The following is a 19185-nucleotide window of genomic DNA, read 5'->3' on the forward strand; positions in this document are numbered from 1 at the left end:
GATCTCATCTCAGGAATGATCCTTTCCCCAGGAAATTCCTGATCTCATCTAAGGAATGATCCTTTCCCCAGGAAATTCCTGGTCTCATCTCAGGAATGATCCTTTTCCCAGGAAATTCCTGATCTCATCTCGGGAACGATCCTTTCCCCAGGAAATTCCTGGTCTCATCTTGGGAATGATCCTTTCCCCGGGAAGCTGCTGATCCCTCCCATGTTCTTGCACTAAATCCCAGGGAATTTAAAATCCATCCCCCAATCCTTGTTAACCCCTCAGGCTGCTTTGGGAATGGGATCCTGCTCCACCAACACCTCCTGGGCTCATTTCCCACCAGGAAAGGAGGGAATTCTGCCCCCCCCCACCAGAATTCCACCTGGAATTCTGCATCCAGCTCCAGAATCCAACAGCAGGAGGATGTGGAGATGCTGGAACAATTCCAGAGGGAGGCACAGAGCTGTTCCAAGGGCTGGAGCCAGGCTGGGAGAGCTGGGAAGGTCCAGCTTGGAGAAGGGAAGGTTCCAGGGAGAGCTCAGAGCCCTTCCAGTGCCTAAAGGGGCTCCAGGAGAGCTGGAGAGGGATTTGGGACAAGGGATGGAGGGACAGGACACAGGGAATGGCTTCCCACTGCCAGAGGGCAGGGTGAGGTGGGATATTGGGAAGGAATTTCTGTCTGTGAGGGTGGTGAGGGGCTGGGATGGAATTCCCAGAGAAGCTGTGCCTGCCCCTGCATCCCTGGAATTGTCCAAGGCCAGGTTGGACGGGGCTTGGAGCACCCTGGGAATGGGGGAAGGTGTCCCTGCCCATGGAAAAGGCTGAAATTCCATGACCTTTCATGCCTTTTCCAACCCAAATTCCACAATTCCGTAATTCCACGACTCTGCGATTCCACATCCGCCTGCAGTGAATGATCCCAAACCCATCTCCCACCCCAAAATCTGCCCGCCCCACAAGGAACCCCCATTCCCAGGCTCAGAGATTCCAGCAGAGCCTCTTCCAGGGCCTCGGGAAGGTGGAACCTGCCCCGAGGCCGCCTCTGATGTCCCACATGAAAGGACTCGCTGAACCGGGAATTCCCGTTCCCATCCCGCCGCAGTTTCTGGGAGCAGGAGTTGGGAATGGGAACTCCTCCTCTGCTTGGTCTCCTCAACCTGGCCGGGCCCTTAACGTGGTTAAAAGCAGTAATTAAGAGGAGACAAATACATTAATTAATGACCCGCCTCAGGTCGCCCGGAAAAGCTGTGGCTGCTCCGTCCCTGGAATTGTCCCAAGTCAGGCTGGGATGACGGGAGCTGTCCCTGCCCGTGGCAGGAGGTGGAAAAAGATGGATTTTAAGACCTCTTCCAACCCAAACCATTCCACAATTCTGTGATTTTGCAGCTTTCAAGCCATAAAAGGTGGAACGACCACAGAGGAGCGACACAAACGTCTCCGAACGCTGTCCTTGGGAATCGAGCACTGACTCCCTTCTCCTTCCCGAGGGAAATTATCCCTGCCAGGAGCTCCCCACACCTGTGGGACAAGCCTGTGGCTGTAGCATGAATCATCCCCACTCCTCAGGGAGATCTCATCCAGGGAAATCATTTAAAACCATGCCGGGCTTCAAACCCAAATTTCCAACCCTAAAAATGAATTTGGGAGCATGAGAAATTATTCCTTTAAGAAACCTTCCCGCAGGGAACATCTAAATTGTCCTGAAGATGGAGAAACACCTTTTCCTGATTTTTTTTTCTCTCTTTCTCCTCGTTTTATAAAGGATCCAACTCGGTGGAGACGAGCTGGAGGAAGAATCCAGAAAACATCTCTCCCCAAGACCTGCAGGACGCAGGTTTTTCTTGGAGACCGCCAAGACTGGGAATTCCCCATTTCAAAGCATGAGAAATGAATTTTGGAGCATGAAAAATGATTCCTTTAAGAAACCTTCCTGCAGGGAACATCTAAATTGTCCTGAAGGTGGAAAAATACCTTTTCCTGATTTTTTTTCTCTCTTTCTCCTCATTTCATAGAGGATCCAACTCGGTGGAGACGAGCTGGAAGAACCATCCAAAAAATATCTTTCCCCAAGACCTGCAGGACGCGGGTTTTTCTTGGAGACCACCGGGACTGGGAATTCCCCATTTCCTCCCACCCATCCCACCTTTTACCTTTCCGTTTCCTCCTTCACCACGGAATACTGTCCAGGCTGGCGGCTCGAGCGCTGCTCCTGCACCTTCTCGCCGCCCTCCAGCTCCTGCTCCAAGGACGAGCTGGTGCTGCCCTCCCTGCTGACATTGCTGCTCCTGCCGGGGCTGTTCTCCGTGGAAGCCCGCGGCGACTCCGTGTTCTGCTTCAGCGTCTGCAGCTTGGCCAGCGGGATGATGTCGCAGTTCTGGGGACGGTGCCACACCGTCCTCTGCGTGGTGGCATTGTAGTAGTAGAAGCGGGAGGTGTTGGGGTCGAAGAGCTCCCACCACTGGTTCTCATTGGTGCGCTTGATCCGCACGCCGGCGGGCGGGTCCCACACGCACTCCCCCGTGATGAGGTTGGCGTACATGCGCTCCCGGGTGCGAGGCTCGATGATTTCCACCCATTCCAGCCTGGGGAAGGACAAAGAGAGAAGGGAAAATGTCAACTGAGCCATGGAGAGAGGGGAAAATGTCAACCGGGCCAAGGACAGAAGGGAAAATGTCAACTAAGCCAAGGAGAGAGGGAAAATGTCAACCGGGCCAAGGAGAGAAGGGAAAACATCAACCGGGCTAAGGAGAGAAGGGAAAACGTCAACCGGGCCAAGGAGAGAGGGAAAACGTCAACTGGGACAAGGAGAGAAGGGAAAACGTCAACCGAGCCAAGGAGAGAAGGGAAAACGTCAACTGAGCCAAGGAGAGAAGGGAAAATCTCAACCAAGTCATAGAGAGAAGGGAAAACGTCAACTAAGCCAGGGAGAGAAGGGAAAACGTCAACCGGGCCAAGGAGAGAAGGGAAAACGTCAACCGAGCCAAGGAGAGAAGGGAAAACGTCAATTGGGACAAGGAGAGAAGGGAAAACGTCAACTGAGCCATCTCAGAAGGTTGCTCGAGCCACGCCATGATTGCGTGATTTGACATGAGCGTGGGATGGAGAAGAGTGACTTTTCCACTCTTTGTTCCACCCCCATTGAGTCTCCCATGTCCAAGACTTGATGATTTCCACCCATTCCAGTCTGGGGAAGGACAAGGAGAAATGGGAAAATGTCAGCTGGGACAAATAGAGAAGGGAAAACGTCAACCGAGCCATCTTGGAAGGTCGTCTGAGCCACCCCATGACTGCGTGATTCAACGCGAGCATGGGATGGAGAAGAGCGACTCATCCACTCTTCCTTCCACCCCCACCGAGTCTCCTGTGTCCAAGAGTTGATAATTCCCACCCATTCCAGCCTGGGGAAGGACAAGGAGAGATGGGAAAACTCAACCAAAGTCCCTCCCAACCCCAACCATCCCATGATTGTGTGATTTGACGCGAGCGTGGGATGGAGAAGAGCGACTTCTCCACTCTTCTTTCCACTCCCATTGAGTGTCCCATGCCCAAGAGTTGATGATTCCCACCCATTCCAGCCTGGGGAAGGACAAGGAGACAGGAAAAGTTCAACCAAGGTCCTTCCCAACCCCAACCATCCGATGGTTCCGTGACTTGGCGCTCACGGGGTGAGGAAGAGCAATTTGACAACTTTTCCTTCCACCCCCATCGAGTCTCCCATGCCCAAGGCTGGAAGATTCCCACCCATTCCAGCCTGGAAAAGAACAAGGAGAGAGGGGAAGCATTGACCAAGGTCCTTCCCAACCCCAACCATCCGGTGGTTCCGTGATCAACGCTCGCAGCGAGCGTGGGATGGAGAGTGACTTCACAACTCCTTCTTCCACCCCCATCGAGTCCCGCAGAATCATTTACACAAAACAGAGAATTTTCCAAAGGGTTTCCAACCAATCCCTGATTTTCAGCTCCCAGGGAAACCCAGCAAGTCTGCAAAGCACAAGCCCGGGTTGGAGCATCCCAATGTCCAATTGGGATCACGGCGTCCGGCCCGGACCCTTGAAGGTCCAGACCCGGGGATAAAGGCACATTCCCTGAGGGAATGGGAAGGACTGGACCCACTGGAATCACCAACCTGGTGATGAACTTCTCCTGCATGACCACCCTGCAGCCCGGTGCTGCCGCCCACACGACCAAACCCGGCACCATTTCCCACGAAAACTCCAAAATGATGGATTTGACCTCCCCTGGTCCAGCTGCGCTCCGAAAATCCCAGAGCTCCTTCCCTCTGTCCCGATTTCGACACCGGGAAAAGGCGTCGGCTCTGTGGGTTCCACCTCTGGCACCATCCCAAAACCACCGGCCTGAACACGCCTGGGCTGGGTGACAACCGCGGGCGGCACCAACGCCGAAACCGGATGGTGGTGGGGACGGAGATGGTGAAGGCTGAACAGGCCCAACCATGTCCTGGTGTCCACGGGAAGGAACGGGATGGGATGGGATGGGATGGGATGGGATGGAATGGAATGGAATGGAATGGAATGGTCCCACAGGCAGAGACACCTTCCCCCATTCCCAGGTTGCTCCAAGCCCCATCCAACCTGACCTGGAACAATTCCAGGGATCCAGGGGCAGCCACAACTTCTCTGGGAATTCCATCCCATCTCCTCACCACCCTCCCAGCCAGGAATTCCTTCCCAATATCCCATCTTTTCCTGTTCTCTGGCAGTGGGAAGCCATTCCCTGTGTCCTGTCCCTCCATCCCTTGTACCAAGTCCCTCTCCAGCTCTCCTGGAGCCCCTTTAGGCATTGGAGGGGTCTCTGAGGTCTCCCTGGATCCTTCCCTTCTCCAGGCTGGACATTCCCAGCTCTCCCAGCCTGGCTCCAGAGCAGAGGGGCTCCAGCCCTTGGAGCATCTCCATGGCCTCCCCTGGATTTGCTCCAGCCTTTCCACATCCTCCTGATGCTGGATGCAGAATTCCAGGTGAGGTCTCACCTGAGCGGTGCAGAGGTGCAGAATTCCCCTTTTCCTGCTGCCCAAGTGTGGGATGAGCCCAGAACACGGGGAATTTCCAGGACCAGAGCACATGGATGTGTCCTGTGGAGCTTCTCACCCACCAACACCCCCAAATTCCTTCTCCCCTGGGCTGCTCTTCATCCTTTCCCCCCATCCGTGTTTTCCTGGAATTGCTCTGACCTCCCCTCACTCAGAAAAACACAACAAAAGGGATTTTTGGGATCATCCAGCAGCAAACGGGAGCTTAGAAATTCCAAAGAGGATTAAAAGAAATCGTAATCCCAAGAAACAGAGAATTCCACCGATTTTTCAGATTATCCCGAACACTGCCTTTGTCACCACTGGATAATCCAGAGGGTACCTGAGACATTCTGGGATCCGCGTCTTTATTCAAATTCCTCTTTTGCGTGGGTTGATGTAAAAAAAAAAATGGAAGGAATTTAATGAAGTTATTTGGGATTTATCCTTGTCTGCATTTCCAAAGCTTTTAAGGAACGTCTAGAAATAGATGAGGAGGAATAAAGGGCTAAATGAGGCTTACGAAGGAAGGTGCCACTTAAACCTGACACTTCCAGGGAGTCAGACAATGATGGATCACATGGATCGCATCCCGACGCCTTTTCCTGGGAATGAATCCCTGGAGGCTCTCCAGAAATGCCCAATTTGCAAGAAAAAAACGTCCCTGGAGGGAGTCCCAGGTGTCAGCCTGGCCCCGAGCCCTCAGCGGGTCCAGCTCATTTTCCAACGGGATTTAAACCTCTGGATGAAAAAAGGGTGGGATTTTCAGGGGGTGGGTTCCCAGCTTGGATCAACCCCCCATAAAGGATGAAAACGTGTCCAGCTCCTCATGGAAAAGAGAGGAATATCAAAAATTCATCTTTTCCCTTTTTAAATTCACATTTAAACCTCTGGATGGAAAAAATAGTGGGATTTTCAGGGGGTGGGTTCCCAGCTTGGATCAACCCCCCTAGAAGATGAAAACGTGTCCAATTCCTCTTGGAAAAGAGAGGAATACCCAAAATTCATCTTTTCCCTGCAGAACAGGGACTAAAAGCAGTCAGAGGGGAGTCGATCCGAAATCACGGCTTGGCTCGTTCCGCAAAATTCGGATCCGATCCGGCATGGAATTGCAACTGGGAGCCACTTCCAGCTTTGGAGAATTGGGATGGGCCAAAGAAACGGCCAGTTCCTGGAGGTCCAAGGTGGCCAATAGCTCCTGGTGTGTCCCAGTCCAGGGAAGTTTGGGATTGCCAGGATTTTGGGGGGCTGGGGCATGGCCAGGGAAGGGAAGGGGATGATCTTGGAGGTCCCTTCCGACCAAAACCATTCCATGTTTTTATGGGGAGCAATTCAAATTCCCGATTCCTGGCAAGGCTTTGGAGACCTTGGAAATGGTTCCACAGCACTTGGGTGGCTCTGCTCCCCGAATTTCCCACTCCCAGGTGATCCCTTTGGATTCAAAAACCAAAATATCCAAGAGATCCAAGGACCCAACATGTCCAAGAACCCAAATCCTTTCATCAGTGCAAAATTCCAACGCCCGTCTTATTTCCCATCTTAATTCTCATCTTCTTTCCCTGCTTAAAATTAATTAAAACCTCCCCAAAACTTCATAAAAATTTAAATTAATCATGGAATTATTAAATGGGTTGGGGTGAAAGGAGATTTTAAAGCTCATCCGTTCCAACTCCTGCCTGTTATTATATTTATTATTAATATGCATTATTATACCCTTTATTTTATTCATTACCCTCATCATTTTATTTGTTACCCACTTTATTATTATTCCTTTAATTATTACACGCATTATTTTATTTATTACTGATTTTTGAGGAATATTTGACTCAAAATATGGAAAAACCCCACAATTCCTGAATGCCAGACCTTGGAAAACCCGGAAGCAAATCCCTACGTGACAGCAATAAACCAGGGAATATCAAAATCTGGAGCTGGGGCGTTTTCCTGCACCAATAATTTGATTTTCAGGGAATCATTAACCTCAAAGGTGGAATCATTCTTGGCTTTTCCTGATGGATGCAGCAGGAAAAAAAATCAGGGCAGGCACCCAAAGGTGCAAATTCTTCTTAGGGCAGCTGGAGCTGCAGGAAAAGCTTGGAGTGGAATGGAGTTAAGCAAAATATTCCAGCTTTTCCCACAGAGGAGGAGTCACCTGCTCAGGGCACAGCTGAGGAGTTGTTAAATGGGAAAAAAAAAAATCATGGAATGAGGGCTGGGAGAGGGGTGGATCCTCAGCCACTCCATGGAGAACGGGAAAACAGCTCCGGTGGTTTTGCCGTTTGCCCTGGAAAAGCTGAGCCGTGGAATCGCTGCGGTCCCATCCCTTTGTTGTGGGAATTTGGGAAATTGAGTGTTCTCTCCCCAAAATTCCGAGGCAACCCTGTGGCGGCTTGGCTCCAGGTCCACCATGCCCCAGCAATGGTGACTATCATGGAAAATCAGGGAATTTTTCCCTGTGGGAAGGGACCTTTGAAGGTCACCTTCTTCCAACACCTTTCCATGAGCAGGGACACCTTCCACTATCCCAGGTTGCTCCAGGAAGCTTGGACACTTCCAGGGATGAGACAGCCACAGATTCTCTGGGAATTCCATTCCGGGGCCACAACACAGCCAAGAATTCCTTCCCAATATCCCACCTAAATTTCCGTTTTTCCACTGGGAAGCCATTCCCTGTGTCCTGTCCCTCCATCCCTTGTCCCCAGTCCCTCTCCAGCTCTCTTGCAGCCCCTTTAGGCACTGGAAGGGGCTCTGAGCTATCCCTGGATCCTTCCCTTCTCCAGGCTGGACATCCCCAGCTCTCCCAGCCTGGCGGCTCCAACCCTTGGAGCATCTCCGTGGCCTCCCCTGGCTCTGCTCCAGCATCTCTGCATCCTCCTGCTGTTGGATCCTGGAGCTGGAAGAAGATTCCAGGTGGGGGCAGAATTCCCTCCTTTCTTGCAGTCCACTGGGAATTTCTGGGATGTGGCCACACACAGCCAGGTGAAATCCCAGGTTTTTTATCAATCCCTGAGGACAGGAAGGAATGTCTGGAAAAATCAGAGCTCAGGATCCAGGTGGATGCTCCGGCAGCTTCCGGCCTTGATCCGTAACCACACAAACACCGGGAGCTGCGCAGTGTGGAAGAACCCGGAAAAGAACCCCGCAATTCTGCATTCCCTGCTGGAAAAAGCTATTCCAGGACAGGGGGAGAAATCCGAGCCCCATCCCAGCATCCACGACAATTCCAGAGAAGGAAAAGCGCTGACCCTAAAGCCACCCCAGGGAAAAACCAGCTCCTCCATCAAATCCAATCCAATGAAATAAAAAGAGGGAAGAATCCAGCTCCGGGAGGCAGGAGCCGTCGGATCCGGGCGTTCATGCGGCGCAGCTTTGATGGAAAAGGGATTTGACTCCCTGGGCAACGTCGGGAGAAGGTTCAAGGGCGACCGTGGTGAGGAGGAGACGCCAGCAGGAACATTGATGGGAAGGTCGGGATGATTGTGGGATCATGGAATGGTTTGGAAGGGGCCTAAAGATCATGGAATTCCATGGGCAGGGATACCCTGCCACTGCCCCAGGTTGCTCCAAGCCCCGTCCAACCTGGCCTGGAATAATTCCAGGGGCAGCCACAGCTTCTCTGGGAATTCCATCCCAGCCCCTCACCACCCTCACAGGGGAGAATTCCTTCCCAAATTCCAATCTAAACCTCTCCAATTTTAATTCCAAACCCTTCCCCCTCATCCCCGTTCCTCTGAAAAGCTGAAGCCTTAACCCTGGGTAAAGCTGATCCTGCTTGAACCTAATTTCCCTTTTTTTGGATGGTTCAGGAATTTAAAACAACTCCAAATTCTTCCCCTCAGGCCTTCGCTTGGAGCTGCTCCTTTCCAACTAAAATCCCAGGAATCGATGTGGAAATCTCCCAGTCTCATTTCTCTGATCCCAAAAAATGCTTTTCCAGCCGTTTTTCCCCCTGGCCTGCAGTGATCAATAAATTCCAAATCATTTTAGGTGTGGAACGCTGGGAAATTTAAGCCTGTCCTAAGCCGGGTCGGCTTCATGGAGTTAATCCCGGTGCCAGGAGTGACACCGAGGTGACACCGAGGGAGGGGTCAAGTCCCAAGTGGCTCTGAGGCCTCAGTGACACAAATTCCAGCTCCTTAAAACCCAGCTTAAATCCAGGTTTAAATCCAGGAGTGAGATTAGAGCAACCTGGTCCAGTGGAAGGTCAGGCTTGACGACCTTTAAAAGTCCTTCCAAACCCATTTGATGTTTCCACGATCCTACAAGACCTTAATGACCTCATTATCACAAAAATTAAAAAAAACCCCATTATCCCACAAATTGTGCCTGGTTCCTCCAAAACATCAACAAGAGGAGGGTTTTTTTTTTGTTGGGAAAAGCATCTCCAAAGTCTGATCCTCCGGAAAAAAACCTCCTCTGGATGCTGATGATGATGAAGAGCTTTGTCCCTGCCTTGCTCAGCAGTTTCCCGGGAACAGGCGTAGGATCGATCCCTGAGCAATGAAATAAATCCATAAAGGACTGGGCGGAAATCCTGGAGCTGATCCGGCTCCTGCGAGAGCTGGGATGGGAAAAAAATCCGGGGCTAGGAATGCAGAGATGGGAGCAATTCCAAGGATGGAGGTGTCAAGGTGGTTAAAAAAGGAGGGGGAATCTTTAATTAAGGGAGAATTGTCTTAATTAGAGCTGCCCTATCCCCTTGGGGCTGCCATAGCTTCTCTGGGAATTCCATTGGAAGAATTCCTTCCCGGTGGGAGAAGCCTGGGAATGATGATTCCCAGTTTAACACCATTGAACCGTCGGGTTTCATGGAACCATGGAATGGTTTGGGTGGGAAGGGACCTTAAAGCTCTCCTGGAATGGTTTGGATGGTGACACCTTCCCCCATCCCAGGTTGCTCCAACCTGGACTTGGACATTTCCAGGGATGGGGAAGCCACAGCTTTTCTGGGAATTCCATTCCAGGCTCTCACCAACCGTCACCGTAACCAAATTCCTTCCCCATATCCAACTGGATCTCCCTGTTTTTAGTTTTGAATTCCCAGCCTTGACATGGGCAGCTCCTTTCTCTTTCCACCACCATTCCAAGGACTTTGAGGGTCTTTTTTTCCTGCTCCATGGGGGGGTTGAAGGCATCTCAAGACCTTTTTGTCCCAACCATTCCCTTTGCCATTGACTGCAACAATTGGAAAACCATTGGATATTTAATTGTCGCAAGGGAATTTAACAGCAAAAAAGGAGTGGTAGGACCCTGAGGATCATTTATTTACCCACAGACCACCAGAGATCCAAAATCTGGGACATTCCTGCTCATCCAGCTGCTCTGGAAGCGGCGGAATGCAGGGATAACACAGATCCGATGGCGTCGGAGCTCAACTTCCCCCTTTGATTTGCCAGAGATACAACCCCGGGATTTGCAACTCGGGAATGATTTGCACCCCAAATGACACCCCCGGAGTGATTCCCGGCCCCGGTTAAACCGGGATAACGCGTCCTGGGATGTGCCACGGCTTGGAATGTGCTCTGGGAAAGCTCCCGGCGCGGTCCTGGCTGGCCAAGCTCTTCCTCAGCACTTTCGGGAGCCAAACCGCGGAGGAGGAATTTTTTGCATAGGGATGAAGATCCCGGATTTCCCTGCCAGCTTGGAGTTGCAGCTCCTGCCAGCTCCTCCCTGAAGGAATAAATATCTGGATGATTTTAAATATTGATATTCCCATGGATCTGGGAATTGCAGCGGCCTCGGTCGAGTTTTGGTGCTCAAGCAACTGAGGGCGGCTACAAATGGAATTCATGGAATTACGTCTTCCCTGAGTCTGGGCAAACTGTGAGGAAATCCATGGAAAATGAGCATTTCCAGGAGGTGGTTCCTCCGGGGATTCCAAAAGGGAATCTGACGTTCCCCAGCGTTGGATCAAGCACCATCCAAAGGTGTGACATCCCAAATAGTGACATTCTAAGAAATCCCAAATCCCATCCCTGCCGCAAATGCCCCCAATTCCACTGGGAATCAAAATCCCTGAGATTTGGGATGAGACTGAGCCCCACAAATCTTGGAATGGTTTGGGTTGGAAGGGACCTTCAGGAACCATCTTGCTCAACCCCATTCCATGGGCTTCCACCATCCCAGGTTGCTCCAATCCTTTTCCAACTTGCCCTTGGACACTTCCAGAGATGGGGCACCCACAACTTCTCTGGTGAGCTCCACAAATCACACCCTCAAAGGAAAAGAATTCCCAAAGAAGCCCTAAAAACAACCAAAGACTACTTCAGACGTGTGAAAACCCAATTTTCCCGTTATTCCTAAAAAGCACCGTGGAGAAGAGGAGCAGGGAATGATTCCTCACTTTTTTTTCCCCTTTTAATTGGTTGCTCCAGAGTTTTAAAGACAACTCCAGGAAAGGACTTTCCGTAGCTCCTAATTAAGCCGCGGAATTCGGCAACGCAGCCAAATCCCATAAATAGGTTCAAAGGAGAATTACGCGAGTTCAAGGAGGACAAGAGCTCTCAAACGGGATATTCCAAGGTCAGGAAATCCCCAGGAGCAGGGAAGGATCACCCCGCTCTGCCCTGGGTGGTTTTCCCCTTTTTTGGAGGAATTTTTGCTGCCGAGAATGGAACGAAGCCACGAGAAACATTCCTACCCCTCCCATCTCCCAACGTTCCCACTTTGCATCCGTGTCTTTGGCATCGTCCCATCCCTTCTGGCCTGGAGGACACAGGGATAAGACTCCCAAAAAAAAAAAAAAAAAAAAAAAAAATCCTGGAGGCTTCAAAGAGCAGCTTTAGAAAAGGGAAAGGACAGAATTTTTTTTCCAACCCTCCCGATCCGAACTTCACAGCGCCGGCGTCTCCTTTAAACTCCAAGGGAATAAAAAAAAAATAAAAAGGAATTTAGGAAGCTGCCTTAGAGCTGATAAGGGAAAGAGCCCGGGATGAATGGAGGATCCTCATGAAAGCAGCGAAATCGCCAGGATGACCTCGAGCCTCTCAAAGGAGCTCTGGAATTTTATCCGGAGGCTTTTGTGATCCGATATCTCTCCCGACGCCAATTAATCACTTTTTTAGCCTCTTGCCTTATTAAACCTCGGAGAGGTCAAGGGCTTGAGGATATCAGGCCTGGAAAAGTTTGGATTTAAAGAGAACAGGGCGAGTGAGGACGGAAGGATGGGAATTCTTTTTGCCGAGGGGTGGGAGAGGGAGCGGGACCGGGATGGAGCTGGAAGAGTCAATTCTCATCCCAAAATGGTGGGAGAGGAGCTGGAGGACACATTGGGATGGGATGGGATGGGATGGGATGGGATGGGATGGGATGGGATGGGATGGGATGGGATGGGATGGGATGGGATGGGATGGGATGGGATGGGATGGGATGGGATGGGATGGGATGGGATGGGATGGGATGGGGTGGGATGGGGTGGGATGGGATGGGATGGGATGGGATGGGATGGGATGGGATGGGATGGGATGGGATGGGATGGGATGGGATGGGATGGGATGGGAATGGGAATGGGAATGGGAATGGGATGGGATCGGGGGGAAAGAGGAGCTGGAGATCCCAGGGAAGGGGATCTTCTCTGAGGTTTTAGGACAGCATTCCCAAAAAAAACTCAGAGTGTTTTAATGGATGAGAAGCTTCCTGAACTGAAGATGCCTCAGAAGATCCATTATCCCGGGAGAACTTTGTGATCCATTATCCGTGTTTTTTTTATAAATCTTTAGGTCCTCACTGGTTTTTATCCAAACCAAATCCAAACCAGATCCAAACCAGTGGAGGAGGAGATCTTCCCTTGAATTGTCCTCTTGGAAAAGCCACATTCCCGGGATTTGTGGGGTAATTTTGGGATGGGAAGAGCCGGGTTTTCCAACTTCCAAGGTGGGACCGGGGTGGGAGTTGGGTGAAGCTGGAGCAGATGATTCCCACCTTGAGGATGGATCATTTTGGATGATGGCATTCCATGAAATCCCACCCCTCAAATCAGCTCTCATATGCTCCCAAATCCCAAATTTTCATTCCTGAACTTTCCAGAAATAGGAGTGAAGATTATCCGAGTGGGACTTGCCAAAACTGACTCAAAAAAAATCCGTAATAAATTAATCTCATTTTGCTTTTCCAATCAAAATCTTCTGAGATAAAGATGATTAATGGGAATAAGCTCTTTGGAAATGGGGAATATTGAGAGGAATGCTTTGAACCCTGAGCCAAAAGCCTGGGAACAAGCAACAGCCTGCACCAATCCGAGAAAAACCCGGAGCAATCAGAATTGAGGGAAGAAAGTTTTCCCCCACCCCGAAAATTCCGTCAGAAAAAGGAATTTTGCCAATCTCAGGTGTCTCCATTTCGTATTCCGTGTAAAGAAAAACATGAGGGACCAGAAATCCAACACCACAAAAACTCCTGGGCAGAAAAATCCGTAAAAATACTGGAAAGGATGTTATTTTTCCTGATTTTCCTGGAATTCCTGGTGGTTTTGCTGCTGCCTTGTGAGAGGGATTCGTGCAGGAATCGCCCTGGCTCACCTGAACTGTTTTTTTTTTAATTCCCGGTTTTTTCCCTCTTGGATCATGAGGACACAGGAATGCCCTGCCAGAGGGCAGGGAAAGACGGGATATTTGGAAGGAATTCTTCCCTGTGAGGGTGGTGAGGCCCTGGAATTGTGGAAAATGGAATTCCCAGAGAAACTGTGGCTGCCCCATCCCTGGAATTGTCCAAAGCAACTTGGGATAGTGGAAGGTGCCCAGGGGGACTGGATGGGATTTTCTCTTCCCACCCAAACCATTGATATCCTTGATTTTTTCCAAAGGAATGGGAGTTTTTATGGCAAAAAAGGCCAAATTTGGCTGTCTGGGGCAGTGGCAGCTGGGGGGAGGCAGAGGGGGTGAGGAGCAGGGAAAAATTCCGATGGCAGCTGCTGAATCCCGACCCTCCTCCCCACATATCCAAAACACCCTTTTCTTGAACTCCTGGTTTTTAACTCCTTAGGGAAAACCTCATTTCCATAAAAAAATTCAATTTGTCCCAATCCAGAGGGAAAAAATGATTCAATTTAAAGTTTTAAACTTCAAAAGGTGGAGCCTGGGTGGAGGAAAAGCCCAAGTGTGGATGAAGATTGGAAAAATGGGATCTCCGAAGTCACAGAGGTTGGAAAACAGCAGGAAAAGGACAAAAATTCCAAAAAAACAGTAAAAATTCACTTTTTTGGGGGAAGAATTCAAGAGGTATCAGAGCATGGGAGGTCGATATTTTATGGATTTAACACGGGAAAAATAAAATCGAAATACGAATCCTTAAATTAAATCCCAGAATGGAATAACTTTAAATCCCAGTTCCAAGCCTGCCTTTCCCGAGATTCCCCACTGGGAGGAGAAAGGGAATATTTGATAATGGCAAAAAACCAGGAATAATCCACAGCAAACCTAAGGGAAAAGCAGCACCGAGGACAAACTTGGAAGAAGTTTTGTTTTCCTTGCTAAGCCCAGCCCCGAGCGGAGGAAAGCGAGGCTGGGAGCACATCCCGTGCTTTTTGAACTCCAAAATATTCATGGAATGAGGTCGGAAAAAAGAGCAGGGAACTGCGAGCAGCAAATCTGAGCCGGAGAGAAAAATATTCCTCCTCCTCCTCCTCCCTCCTTTGCCAGAGTCACAGCAAACATCGGGGGGGTCGAATTCCTTGGAAATCCCGAGCCGGGGCTTTGGAATGGTTTTTCCCTGTCCTCGGGAAGCGGCAGCTGGCGGGGAGCAGGTGATTCCGAGGCCACCTGTTGTCATTTGATTCCCCCCACACCGCGGCTGGGATCGGGATGAGGGAGGATTCCAGGAGGAGGATTTGGGATGAAAACAAGGAATCGTTGTTTCCCCAGGACGTTAACTCCCTGTGGAATTCGATCCCTGAATAAAAAACAAATCCCTAGGGTCACGGGAGCAATTAGAAGGCGTAAGATGAGATGACCTTCGCGAGGTCACCTCCTGAATATCCGATGACCTCCCGCTCCTTCTCCGAGAGGGAGAAAAGCACGGAAGCAGCTCTCCCCCCTCTTCCCGGGATATTTTTAGGACTGGGAGATAAGGCTGGAAAACATTCCGAGCCCCAAGACGGGCGCTCCAGACAGCAAATCCCATTTGGGAAAAGAACCTCCCCCTCTCCCTCTCCCATCTCCACCGCCGCCGAGCGGAGCCGCAAAATCCTCCAATCCTTTTGACGGAGGAAAATTCCGGGATCGGGGTTTGTGCCGCTTCCCTCCTCCCTATTACACTCCCAAATCCAGAAAAAAAGAGCCGGGATTGTTCCTCCGGGGAGGAAAAGCAGAGGGAAGATGGAGGGAGGGTTTATCCGCACGGGAACAGGGCCATATGTTCCGTGGATGTGAATCGCTCCCATGGCGTGACTCGTGCCCGGGATCCGCGATCCGAGGGCTCGGCACAGTTGGCGTGGAATCTGTCGTTCCGGCTGCCAGGCGGAGGGGAAAGGGAGGTGGGAAAGAAGGGATGTTCCCCAGTTTTTCCCCTTTTTCCCAAACCTCCTCCTCGTCCAGGAGGAATATTGATCCGCACCTTCCCGCTTGGAGCTGTGGGAAGCGGGAAAAGGGGGGAATTCTGTTCCGATCAGGTGAGATCCCACCTGGAATTCTGCATCCAGGAGCTTTCTCCAAGAGCAGAAGGATGTGGAGCTGCTGGAGCAAGTCCAGAGGAGGTCACGGAGATGCTCCAAGGGTTGGGAGAGCTGGGAATGTCCAGCCTGGAGAAGGGAAGGATCCAGGGAAACCTCAGAGCCTCTTCCAGTGCCTGAAGGGGCTCCAGGAGAGCTGGAGAGGGACCTGGGACAAGGGATGGAGGGACAGGACACAGGGAATGGTTCAAACTGGCAGAGGGAATTTGGGATAATGGGAAGGAATTCTCCCCTGGGAGGGTGGGGAGGGGCTGGAATGGAATTCCCAGAGAAGCTGTGGCTGGCCCTGGATCCCTGGGATTGTCCAAGGCCAGGAATTAGAGCACTCTGGGATGGCGGGAGGTGTCCCTGCCCATGGAATTCCGTGATCTTGAAGCATTCCAGGATTTTGTGCTGCTGTTAAACCGCGCTTGGATCATCCGGAGTTTGTATCCAGAGCTTTGCGAGCCACGAATGGATCCACCCTGACATTCCAGTGGATCCCAGTGGATCCAGATCCCTCTGGGCGCTGCAGAAAAACCCCTCCAAAAACCATCCCTGGAGCTCCGAGCGTTCCCACAGGGAATAATTATTTCACTCCAAAGTTTTAAAGGGAATTCAGACGCACCAAATCCAGCACTAGAGCAGCTCATAAACTCCAAGGAAAATTCCAAACAGGCCTAAATATCCTTAAAACTTCCACAAACCCCCCAGAATGCCAGAAATAAATGTGGGAATTTTTTTCCCCTCCGAATCTAGGGATTAAAACACGGATATTTCACTTTGGGAACAAAATCAGGGAATGCAATTTGGAACTCAATTCCACCTAAAAATGCTCCTTTGGCCCCGAAATCACGCGAGGAACCCAAAGAACCCAAACGCTTCCACGTTCTGCCACTCCTTGGAAGGAACTTTGCCGAAGGAATTCCCAAAGAGCCAAAGCTCATCCCAAACCCACCCCGGGAGAGTGACTTGGCAGGTGCGGGAGCATCTGCTGCTTCCAGAGGCTCCTCTGGCAGGAGGAGCGGATTCCGGAGGCTCCCACCCTTCGGACACTCCTCAAAACTCGGCCTGGATGGGCAGCGAGGATGAGGAGGGCTCGTTTTCCACTAAAAACCTTGGATATTTGTGCTACAGGAGCTTCCCTGAGCACAGGAGGAAAGGAAAGTTCAGCGTCCCAACCGGAGCGGGAAAAACGAGGAAGAAATTTAGGATGAGGAGGAAGCAATTAGGGAAAAGCGCATCTTTTCCCCCCTCAAAAAAAACCCCCAAAACCCCAAAAAAACCCCAACAAACAAACAAAAACCAAAAAACCCCCCCAACCCCAAAAAAACCCCAAAAAACAAACAAAAAACCCCCCAACCCCCCCAAAAAACCCAAAAAAACCCCCCAAAACAAAAAAACCCAAACCAACACAAAAAAACCCAACACAACCAAAAACCAAAAAAACTCAAACCCACCAGGAGAGCCAGAACTCCACCTCCTCCCTTTTCCAAGGTTTCAGTTCTTATTCCAGGTGGAAGATGAGAATCTACAATTCCCCAAAATCCTTTTTCCCTGTTTTTATAACTGTTTCCCTCATATTTTAGGATGGATTTGGTGACCTGGGCCACGTTCCCTTCTTCCACCAAAGCACAGGGAGCTTCTCCCATTCAACATCCAAATTCCTCAATCCCCAAGGATTGGCCTCACCCCCACCATTTGGGAATGTTTTAGTGGATCAAAGCTCAGGTTTAGGATCAAAAGTTCAGGATTAGGATCAAAACCTCAGGATTAGGATCAAAACCTGAGGTTTGGGATCAAAGCTGAAGATTTAGGATCAAAGCCTCTGATTTTAGGATCAAAACTTATGATTTAGGATCAAAACATCTGATTTTAGGATCCAAATCTCAGGTTTGGGATCAAACCCTCAGGATTAGGATCAAAACTTCAGGTTTGGGATCAAAACTTAAGATTTAGGATCAAAACCTCTGATTTTAGGATCAAAACTTAAGATTTAGGATCAAAACCTCTGATTTTAGGATCAAAAGCTCAGGTTTGGGATCCAAACCACAAGTTTTGGATTAAACCCTCAAATTCCAGAAGCAAAGCCTCAGATTTCAGGAGGAAAACCTCAGGTTTGGGATCAAAACCTCCAGTTTAGGAGCCAAACCTGAGATTTTAGGATCAAAACCTCAAGTTTGGGATCAAAAGCTCTGATTTTAGGATCCAAACCTCAGGTTTAGGATGAAAACCTCAGATTTGGGATCCAAAACTCTGATTTTAGGATTTAAACCTCAGATTTGGGATTAAAAACTCAGGTTTAGGATCAAAACCTCAAGTTTGGGATCAAAACTTCAGGTTTAGTATCCAAGTCTCTGGTTTAGGATCAAAACCTTGTTTGGGAATCCAAACCTCAGGTTTAGGATCAAAACCTCAGATTTGGGATCAAAACCTCTGATTTTAGGATGCAAACCTGAGGTTGGGATCAAAACTTCAGGTTTAGTATCCAAATCTCTGGTTTAGGATCCAAACGTCTGATTTTAGGATCCAAACCTCTGATTTTAGGATTCAAACCTCAGATTTTCAAATCCAAACCTCAGGTTTATGATGAAAACCTCTGATTTCAAGATCCAAACCTCAGATTTTAGGATCAAACCCTCAGATTTTAGGTCCAAACCTCAGCTTTAGGATCCAAACCTCGATTTGTAAATTCCAGGAAGTTTTCCTTCCATCTATAAACACGGAATCGAGACTTGAGAGCGCTCTGGGATTTTTCTCCGTTTGTCGCCGACGCAATTCCGCACGAGCTGATGCCGATCCCTCTACGGAAAAAACACGGATATTACCCAAAAAAAAACCCCAAATGTTTTTTTTGGGCTCCCAGCAGCAGGAATGGTGAGGGAGAAGTCCACTCATGGAAAATGGGGGAGAGATCCCAGCGATCCAACTTTTCCACGCTCTGTTTGTTGGGAATCTGTAGAGATCTCTGCTATCCAAAGGTTTCCGGATGTGGTTCTGTTATCTCCAGCAGGGAGAAAATCAGGAAAAAATCCATCAGGAAGGCTCCCACATTGTGGAAGCTGGAGTGTCACACTCCTGCTCCTAATGCCGTGGCCTTCCTTCCCGTTTTTCCGAGGGTTTTGTGGGCAGGAATTCCATCTGGAGCATTCGGAGCTGTTCCTGTGCTGTCTCCAGCCTGGAAAAATTCCAGGGAATTCCAGGTTTTGGGGAACTGCAGTTTCCCCTCTCCCACCTGGAATAAGAACTGAAACCTTGGAAAAATTCCCCCATATTTCTCCTCCCTTCTCTGGCCAAGGAATGTGGGAGGTGGAATAAACACATCCCGGTCCTCACAGGGAGTCATGGAATAGTTTGGGTGGGAAGGATCATGGATCATTAAGGATCATGGAATCCCACATTTTCCATGGGCAGGGACACTTTCCACTATTTCAGGATGCTCCAAGACTTGTCCAGCCTGGCCTTGGGCGCTTCCAGGGACGGGGCAGCCACAGATTCTCTGGGAATTCCATCCCAGTCCCTCATCACC

The 19185-nt window shown here is 50.0% G+C and overlaps 1 protein-coding gene across 1 annotated transcript in view; it reads right to left on the reverse strand.

Moving 5' to 3' along the window:
- ARHGAP39 (Rho GTPase activating protein 39) overlaps positions 1-19185 on the reverse strand; it is a 108667-nt gene that overhangs the window by 40990 nt on the left and 48492 nt on the right. Inside the window, exon 2 of the mRNA XM_063400972.1 lies at positions 2139-2570. Coding sequence (XP_063257042.1) covers positions 2139-2570 — 432 coding nt within the window. The remainder of the gene's footprint in view (positions 1-2138; positions 2571-19185) is intronic.

The sequence above is a fragment of the Prinia subflava genome, chromosome 1 (genome assembly GCF_021018805.1).
Source record: "Prinia subflava isolate CZ2003 ecotype Zambia chromosome 1, Cam_Psub_1.2, whole genome shotgun sequence".
Classification (NCBI taxonomy): domain Eukaryota; kingdom Metazoa; phylum Chordata; class Aves; order Passeriformes; family Cisticolidae; genus Prinia; species Prinia subflava.